At 40.9% G+C, this 10304-nt stretch overlaps 1 protein-coding gene across 1 annotated transcript; it reads left to right on the forward strand.

The window, feature by feature from the left end:
* The first annotated feature begins 3465 nt into the window (after positions 1-3465).
* LOC137611743 (uncharacterized) lies at positions 3466-9211 on the forward strand. The gene is made up of 8 exons (XM_068339821.1): positions 3466-3531; positions 3611-3687; positions 4221-4312; positions 4652-4861; positions 6118-6219; positions 7275-7416; positions 7871-8068; positions 8704-9211. The coding sequence occupies exons 3-8, from the start codon at positions 4223-4225 to the stop codon at positions 8754-8756; spliced, it is 795 nt and encodes a 264-aa protein (XP_068195922.1). The 5' UTR covers positions 3466-3531; positions 3611-3687; positions 4221-4222; the 3' UTR covers positions 8757-9211.
* The last annotated feature ends 1093 nt before the right edge of the window (positions 9212-10304 follow it).

The following is a 10304-nucleotide window of genomic DNA, read 5'->3' on the forward strand; positions in this document are numbered from 1 at the left end:
GCTTTTGCTGTTCATATTTTTTTAAGCGTCCAGTTGTGTAAAATAATTCGAAATATTTACTCAAATATTTTACTTAATTACAAACCTGTGAGACTTTCCTTAATATAATATATGCAATATAATATGCTACAGCATATAATGAAGCAAAAGATGTTTTGCCGCAGACAAACCAGAAAAGCAGATAAACCTGAACATTAAAGTTGTTCTCTGACGACAGCAACTAGAGGAAGATCAATCAATAGATAGATATATAGATAGATAGATATCTCCCAATTAAGTCTTGGACCTACTCAAGGTTTCTGTCTGTTGCAAAACGCCGCCGTGTTTTTGTTCCTGTTGGAATGTCGGGTTCGGTACGATCCAGTCGGTACTGAAACATTTCAGTTTAGAATGAACAGAACAGTCTGACACTGATCATGTACTGTAACAGGCTAACAGTCTCACTGCTATAAATATTAAATGTGAATTTCTGAATTTAGCATTTTTATTGTTCGTCATTTGTGTTACCATTTTATGTTCTTTATCGGTTTTACCGTGTATGACTGTTTCAAAACTCAGCCTTTAGATGTGAAGATGTCAATAATGAAACCTTGACCCATATAATGTGCTCCAAGATGACTCTTCTCTTAATATGTTCTTATCATATCTGGAGAACACGCTTGGTAAAACCTGTTCTGCTTGTGGAAATCACCAGCAAGCTGTGTGACTGGCAGCGTACTTTTGATTCCAAGTGGGGACCACAAAATGGACTTAAGAAATGTGTTGAATGCCTTTGAATTCTGCACCCATCCTGTCATAGAACAATGTTGTCAATGCCTTTCTTGCATTTGCCAACTGACAGACCTTCAGGCACCAGCGGAGTAACTAAGTGTAAAGTACCTTGCTCATAGTTACATCAGCATTTAGATGAAGGGAAATGGGACTTGAGCCACAGAATTTCTGTGCAAAAAAATAATCTGGAGATTAACTGCGTGACGTCAATGACTTGACAGTTCAATTTGTCACTCACATAGCTCTCCTGAAGTCACAACACTGATAAACCGTAGATATGTGAAGTTATAGAACTTGGCTGCCATTAGTTTTAGTTGTAAGACCTTCACACCATCCCAACACCAACACCATTGAAAGCGATCCAAGCTCATGATTTCCGAAAACTCTTTAAAAACGTGAACGCGTGTCAACCACGTCCACTTGAGAATGTCGTTGACACTCGACATAACGTGGTTGTGTCTTGACTTTTAGTTTTAGACGCATTGAACTGTTTACCGACGATGTTATTCTAAATGGCGCCTTTGTGCGCCTTCCTGCCCCAATAGGCTAGCGTTGGTTTTTAGTAGTGATGCCTGAGGGGCCGAGCAACACAGTACTTACACCTCATACTTACACCCTCAGTGCAGACATTTCCCGGTTTTCAGATTTTTTTTGGCCTTCCAGAGTAGATGTCAACCTGCAGCTGGAAGAACTTGAACTCCCGTTTAAGGGGTGAAACTTTCTTTGTTGGTGAATTCCTGATCGCTTTGCGGTTTTCCCCTGAGTCACGCTTCTATCATCTGTTATGCAAGAACGTCTTAACCTGCACAATGATCCAACTGCACGACTCAGGGGATTGAAATCCATCAGAAAAACTAAGGGTGTGAAGCAGGGTGTACTCTGTGTGCAACGCCAGTGCACTGCAGACCCACGCAGACACGCAGAGAACATAGGGGATTCGAACTAGAATAAGCATATAGTTCTGAAAATAAATGAAGTACAACTTAAAATATGTCTTTGTGCTGTTTTTAATTAAATTGATTGTCCAAAAGGAATTGTGGTATACAACATTATATCTATCTATCTATCTATCTATCTATCTATCTATCTATCTATCTATCTATCTATCTATCTATCTATCTATCTATCTATCTATCTATCTATCTATCTATCTATCTATCTATCTATCTATCTATCTATCTATCTATCTATCTATCTATCTATCTATCTATCCCCACGTCCCTCTCTTAAATCTGAGGTTAGGGAATTTTTACAAACTCATCCAAAAATCGTGCCGATCAGCGACACGGCGTTACGAACATCGTTCGTGAATAAAGATTCTCTAGTTTTGTCTTTTCCTTACGAACCACTCAGAGAAACGAAGTAATGTTAAAGTATGTTTAAGGTGTGTATTTTCATCAAACAGTTAAAACCCACAAAGCAAACAGAATTGCCCGGCTGGGAAGCTGGGACGCTGCGTTGCCCCGCGGTCTGTTTGATCAGAGGACCTGTCTTAAAGTCAATATCACAGAAGTAACGATAAAGATGACACCAGTAGGATATCACCAGAGAGTCTCCAGAGATGAAGGTCTGACCTGCATCCTGGCTCTTGTCTGAAAATGGATTGGTTTAAATTACAACCAGGAAGTCCAAACGTGGGCGACACGGCCTGGAGGGTGTACTCAAGGCTGAGCCAATGTCGTGTCCCTTATGAATTATGCTTTTATTGTGACATTGGGCTCACGATGAGCTGGCGTCTCATCCAGGATGTACCCTGTCTCAACTTCAGATTGATTGACTGTGTACTGACTTCAATTTACCTGTAAGTCAACAAATATTTTGAAGTCTTCACGTCACATTTGATGCATTTTTGATCCATTCAACTTTTTAGAATCGGTGTTGTATCTTCTTATAGCGCCATCTATGTACGCTGTGTTCTATAGGTATGGATTGTGTCATCCCCTGCATTGATAGCGCAGCAGGTGTGACTCAGGTAAGGACAGGTTCCTCCTGGGGATTCAGTTTCACAGGAAGTGAACGTTGCTTTTTTAGCAACACGTTTTCTTTGGAGTTATTGTTAAGAGTTATCAAGTGGATGAATCGGGCACTAATGGATCAGATGACGACCTTGTTATAATCACAGCTCACATCATCAAAGTTTCACTCCAGAGTAAAAACAACAACAACAATGTTTCACTTAGCTTATACTCCATACAATGGATGAAGTGATAATTGCAATCATTAGTTACACGGTGAAACTCAACAGACTGGACTGGCGACAATGTTTCCTGCTTACACACACACACACACACACACAGGACATGTTAGATCTCATATTACGCACCTCCTAAACCTGTGATACTGGTGGCATCATTCTGTCATCTCATCAGTTGCACAACACAAAGAAAGATGTCCAAAGAAAAGTCATTGCTGTTGTATTTAATGTGCAGATGTTCGATGAGTTGTGTAAGAAAATGTTAAAACACATAAAAACCTCTCTTAGATTACATATAATTGTTAATCTTATGGTGAATTTCCATCTGACATTAGTAATGGTACAACATTTTTAGTCTTTTTTTTTTACTACATGTATAAATAATAATTTTTTTGTTGTGTAGACAGAGAACAGAGGCCATATTTCTAATCTGATTCTAGTGTGTTCCAGGCTATGGAACATGGTCAGTCCAGAGCACAGTAATCTAAAGTTCAAGAAACAAGACAACACCTTGTCTACAAAGCACATCCTGACGCAGACACCTTCCAGGCACTCATTCTCAAAAGGTAACGCCCTCTCCTCGCTAATGCTCATCCCTCTCAGCATCACTGCTGACATTCGCTGACTTAAATCAACCCCCCGCAGGAGTCAGGAGCTCAGAGAAGCAGAAACGACCGGCGCAGAATATTCTAATAGCTCAACGTGTGATACTCAAAGCCCAGGTGAGTGATGCCGCTATGGAATAACACCTGAACAAATAGCTCCTTTATTATTAATAAGTCATTACATTCTAATTGTGTTAATATTAATTTTAATTCAGTAATCCATAATCGGACTACTTTTAATCGGATTCATTTAAAGAGGTTAATTTTTTTGTATTTTGTTCTACATATAATAGGATGATTTATAAATATATTACATGAAATAGCTTAAAAAAAACCTTTGATATGATCTGGTTTGGAGAAGTTATAGTTTATTGGTTAATTTTTTTTTTCACAAGGTTGGAAAAAGATAAAAACTCATTAGAATTTATTCCTGTTCCTCAACATCTGTTTAGTGTATATTACATACATAGAGTAGATATAGTATTTTTTTTAATATTGTTGTGGAAAATAATCTGAAGCGGTGACTGTTAACATTGCCGGAGTTGGTCGTCTTATTTCCAATAATATTTTTTGAAACACAAAAAAAAAACTGGAATATTTGTAACAGGAACCGTTTTTTTTTTTTACCATTTCCTATTCCTTCCTGTCAGGAATGGAATACACTTTGGTACTGCTGATGATGATCGTGGTGGCCCCGGCCGTCCATGGAAGTTCTCATTTATCTTTTGACAACACTACACAGGTTGGCTTTATTTCAGTTTTATCCTATCAGTGTAAATATCACCCTGATCTTCGTATTTCTGACAGAAAACTAATGATTGCTTTTGAAATGACGAAACAAAAATAAATCCTCCTGAATCTGAAATAAATCATCATGAATCATCATCATACTTTTTATATGTTTGACTTGATTTAGTATGTTTCAATCTATATTTCAGATCAGGAATCTTCACAGAAATTTCTTGAGAAGTAAATTAGTTGTAAATTTATCTAAACATACTGTCCAAAACCTGGAATTGGACAACTGCATCCAATCCAGCGAGAGAAAACGGAAATGAAGTTGTTTTGGTGTGTCTTCCAGGCAAACGTGACTCGGGATGGCTGTGGAACGACCAAACTGTGTACCGAATCCCCAACTCAATGCGACCCGGCGCCTGCCAACAACACCTGTCAGTTTGCGTCTTTTCGATCTGACATGGCGATGCCTCCCAATGGTTCCACGCTCAACCTCGAACGCTCAGGACCCACCGAGGGATACGTTGCGTTGGAACTTGTATCAGCTGCCAACCCGGTAATGCACCTCCAAAAGCAAACATTCTATTGTTTCAAATCAAGGACAGGTCCCCACCCCCACCCCCCCGGCCATGTGACCAACATGAGAAACCAACATGACGCTAGTCCGGACGGAAACGCGTCAGATCTGTTGTTGTTTCAGACGGCCGCTGTCTTACCAAGTAAAACATTTCCACCAACGCAGGTTAATAAGATTAATGATGATTATCATAATGACAGACACTTGGTAAATATTGAATTATGCGATAATACAAATACGTTCCACCTCACCTCAGGAGCAAAGAGCTCTCATTTACATCATGTTCACTTCAGCCACATGACACGAATTACAAGATCTCAAGTGATGTTATTGCTTTTTTTTTCCGTAAAACTGGCAAAATTGGTTCTAAATAAAACTGTTGAACTAGAGATATGGACCACGGTGCACTGGCGTCATGCCCGGAGTGTACCCTGCTTCACGCCCCAAGTCTGCTAGTGTAGGCTCTAGCAACGCTGTGACCCGAGATGTACAGTATGTATATACAGTTCCTCGTGATTAACGAATTCCGTGATAGAGCGACAACCTTTATTATATTATTTACGGTAATTTAAACGTTTATGAACCCCCCCCCACACTGATATTAAACCACCTGCTATCTGCATGACCTTTCCCCACACTCTGATAGACTGTTTAAAACACATTTGTGTCTCACGGAAGTGCGAGACTCACAGAACGTAACGCACTTCCGGATGTCGTCGGCCAATAGAATGCGACTACGGAATCACGTGACTGCCTACCAAAAAAATCTGCGATTTTTTTGGTGAAGTCGCGAGCGTTGATGCGCAATGGATTACTGCACAGAGACACAGAAACGCCTGCAGGAATTGATGCTAACCGTCATGCTAGCAGCTAGCATAAGGGACGGAGGCGACATGCAGACGCTGAGTCATCGTTGCTATGCCGCTCGCGAAAATGAACCCGTTTGTCAAAGCTGGGTTTATCCTCTGGAGACATGTTGACTTTGTCATCCTATGCGGCGTGAATGACTCAGCCTTTTGTCTGAGAGGTCGACACGAGCACAAAAGAGAATCAATCACCGCACAACCAGGTAGCGCAAGTAAAAAACAAAAAAAAACAAAAAACAGGATAATGGTTGCCAAAGTATTCACAGGTGAACTCCCAGAAACGAGAAAGACCGGACGGGGAACTGTTGTGAAATCCGTTCTCGTAGGAGTTTTATGTCCTCATTCCTTCACCTCTGATTCTCTCTCCAGAACATCACCCAGATCTTCGCCTGCGCTCGGATCAACGACACGTTCATGTTTGTGACCGCGGAGCGGAACGCCACGAGCAACATGACCAATAATGTGGAGAGGGTGAGATCTCACATTCCGCCCACAGTCGACAAAGTTTAGCGTTCATATTTTTAAATCCGAAATCCGTCCGAGAAACAGACTAATAAATTCAAAACCCAACATTAAACATCTCAGGATGGAATCTTTGAAACATATTGTCTTATTCTGAGTTTGATGCACACAAATCCTTTATGGGGTCGCATCCCATTGGAAGAAGGTCTCAAGTTCAAATCCAACGGAGGGCCTTTCTGAGGTTCTCTCCGGGTTCCTCCAAAAACAGGAGGCAAAACATGTGAATTGGAGATTGTAAGATTGACCCCAGGACTGAATGAGGGTGAGACGGAGGTCGGGCTCTCAGCTGACTGACCAGGTTAAAGAAAGGTCAACTTAAAGAAACGACTTCATTCACTTCACAGATAGTATGGTTACCGCAGTTTGTTTTACTGTTGTCCCCCTATTACTACTACAACTACAACAGCAACTACTACTACTACTACTACTACTACCATTACTACAACTACTGTTACTACTACAACTAGTATTATTACTACTTCTACTCCAACTACTACTACTACTATTATTACTACTACTATTACTACTACCACTACTACTATTACTACTACTACTGCTACCACTACTAATACTACTCCAACTACTATTACTACTACTACTACTACTGCTATTACTACTACTACTACTATTACCACTACAACTCCTACTACTACTCCAACTACTACTACTACTGCTGTTACTACTACTACTACTATTACTAGTACTACTACTACTATTACTACTACTACTACTATTACCACTACTACTACTCCAACTACTACTACTACTATTAATACTACTACTAGTAGTACTAGTACTACTACTACTATTACTACTACTACTATTACTACTTCTCCAACTACTACTACTACTATTACTACTACTACTACTACTGCTACCACTACCACTACTACTGCCACTACCACTACTACCACTACTACTACTAATAATAATAATAATAATAATGAGATTAATAATAATAATAATTTTGTAATGTAATATTTTGTATCACTTTTATTTATTAGCGTGTCACAAATATTCGATACAAGTGGAGTGGAATGCTGGTCCAGTGTCAGTACGCCATCCCAAATGTAAACGCCACCACAGCCAGAGCAGCCGACACCACCTTCGGGGTCACCCTCACCAGTGGAACGTTTGATGGAACCAGTAAGCAGACACACACACACACACACACACACACACACACACACACACACACACACACACACACACACACACACACACACACACACACACACACACACACACACTCCAACCATTCAGTTCATGAGTAGTAGTCATTTATTCTGTTTCCTCATCATCAAGAGTGGGGAGAGTTTATAGAGAAGTTTATAGAGCGATTAGACATTTTAAAAAACTTACTCTCAGAGTGAAATGTTTTGAATTTAAGTTAATAAACACAGATAATAAACCGATAAATGAATTCCTTGAACCCCGCCCATATTAAATACACAGATGACAGATTTACTGTTGTTTTTAAAACCTTCGCTTTCACCTGGAAATGAGGTGAATCGAATGAATTTGATTGTGAGTCTGTCTCACAGAATTGAATGTAACCTTTCACTGCTTTATCTACCCCCCCATCTGTGTAAATGTACAGATCTTGGCTCCCCCATGGTCCAGCTGGCCGCCGGTTCTCTGAACCTGGCTGATCCAACCTTGGGCAGCAACACCACCAACACTAACAGCACCACCAGCACCAACAGCACCACCAGCACCAACAGCACCACCAACAGCACCACAGCCGCTCCCACCAACACCACCGCATCATCAGCTGCCAATGGGCTTCTCTGCAACGGTGAGTAACTAACATGTCAGATTGGTTTTTATTTTAAGGCCTTGGAAGCGTTAATTCACAAGATTCAAGAGCTGGCCTTTCATTTTTACATGGTGGCCTAGAGGGACGCGGTGCAGCCTTTGAGAACACAACGCAACAGAACTGAGAAAGAATTGAATTTATTATACATATTTTTTATTGACCATATACATTTGGAAACAGTTGAATTTGAGATGTTATGGGACTTCTGATGTGATTAACTGTAGAACAATTCAAAAACAACATCTATATGCTAGTTTATTCTGTGATCCATGCCACCTGTGACCTGTAAACAAATAGGAATCAGGCAAACGCGTTTTTATTTAAAAGGTGTATGACTTTAGTTTTATTTATCCACATTTGAGATAATTGATCATTTCTCCGACTCAACATAAAATATCTCATGTGGTTGTCAGAAGATTGACAAAGAGAAAAGAACTCAGAGGCAACACGTCTGTCCTGAAAGACGGGTTTGACTGGCCTGACCTTCTACTGAGTAAACACTTCCTGTGAGCTGTTGCATGTATCGGCTCTAATGAGCCGTGTCGCTGCAGAAATGTGTGAATCACTCATGGTATTTGAATTTTGCACCTTTTTTGTGTCTCTTTCTCATCTAGCTTTCCTGATCCTGCTGGCCGTCTTCTCACTGTCCCCCCTGCTTGGAGTCTGAGTTCTTCTGATCTAGCCAGTTTGATACGATGAAGATGCCTTATGCGCTGGATTTTACGCATGAGTGTCAAACTGTATATTTTAATGGATCTATTGACATGGTTTTGCACTTTTATATTTTGACACTCTGTGATAAAAAAAAAAAAAATCCCATTTGCAAACACTTCTGGGGATTAGAGAGCAATTCTTAGGTTTCTACCGAGGATGATAGAAAGCAGATCTTCTGCTCTTGAACTTGTTGAAATGTAGCCTAAACATTCCCATCTGATGCCACAAGCAGTTTTTGCAAATATGAACTTCAATGGAACAAGTCTACTTTCATCCTGGATCCATTAAACCCCAACCAGGATGGGTATATTTGAATATTTACATGTACATTTAGCGAGTGAAAATATTTTTATGGGATGGTTGAAATGCTTAATTCGTACTTACTGTTAATAAAATCTACAAATAATTCACTTGCGTCAACTTGTCGTGTTTTAGTCGTAAGGTTTGACTACATTATTAGTATCCTGAACACAGTAAAACCTGTCTGACCACTCCGGCTCATTCTCTGATGATGATCATAACTATGACTGATATTGAAGGGAGTTTCCCTACCTTCTTGAAGATTAGAAGTTGGCAGAGGCTCAAAATTACTGCCAGATATCTATCAAGAGGAAGACTTGTTGACTTCCAATTCATTTCGAGTCAAATATCTTGGCAACTTCATTTTCCTTGATTTTGTACTCATCATAGAGGTTTTTGTCCTGCTCTTCTTCTGGCCCATCACCCAGGACCTGTTTGCCAAGGGAGATACTAGCAGGAGCGTAAAGCCCCTGGCAACATAGCTCCTGGGATCATTTGGGTACTCAGACTCCCCCACCATTGAGTACAAAAACATTAAATATGAAAAATTAGACAAATGAAATGTTTGTACTCACCGAAACAACTCTTCAAATGGCTTATTTAAACACAAAATCCATTCTCCTTTCATTCCTCAAGAACACTCCACTAGCTAGAACAGGTCAGCTAGAACAGGTCTCCTACCTGATGGCAGCAGGCTGAAAAGGCTGTGAGAGGGGTGGGTGACTTTGCTTCACCCGCTGATGGCTTTGCGGGTGAGGCGGGTGTTTATAAATGTCTGTGAGGGAAGGGAGAGAGACACCAGTGATCTTTTCAGCTGCTCCCACGATGCGCTGCATGGTCTTGCAGCAGGAAACGGTTCAGGCGCCGTACCACACGGTGATGCAGCTGGTCAGGATGCTCTCGATGGTGCTTCTGTAGAAAGTCAGCATGATGGGGGGTGGGGCTCTTGCTCTCCTCAGTTTTGCGGAGGTAGTAGAGGCGTTGATGGGCTTTTTTGGCCAGCGATGAGGTGTTGCGGCCCCAGGACAGGTCCTCGGAGATGTTCACACCCACACCTTGGTGCTGCTGACCCTGTCCACTGCAGCACCGTTGGTGGTTAGTGGAGCATGCTGGGTGCGTGTTCTCCTAAAGTCCACAAGTATCTCCTTCATCTTCTCCACATTCAGATGGAGATTGTTGTCCTTGCACCACATAGCCAGGA

Source organism: Antennarius striatus, chromosome 18 (genome assembly GCF_040054535.1).
Source record: "Antennarius striatus isolate MH-2024 chromosome 18, ASM4005453v1, whole genome shotgun sequence".
Lineage (NCBI taxonomy): Eukaryota > Metazoa > Chordata > Actinopteri > Lophiiformes > Antennariidae > Antennarius > Antennarius striatus.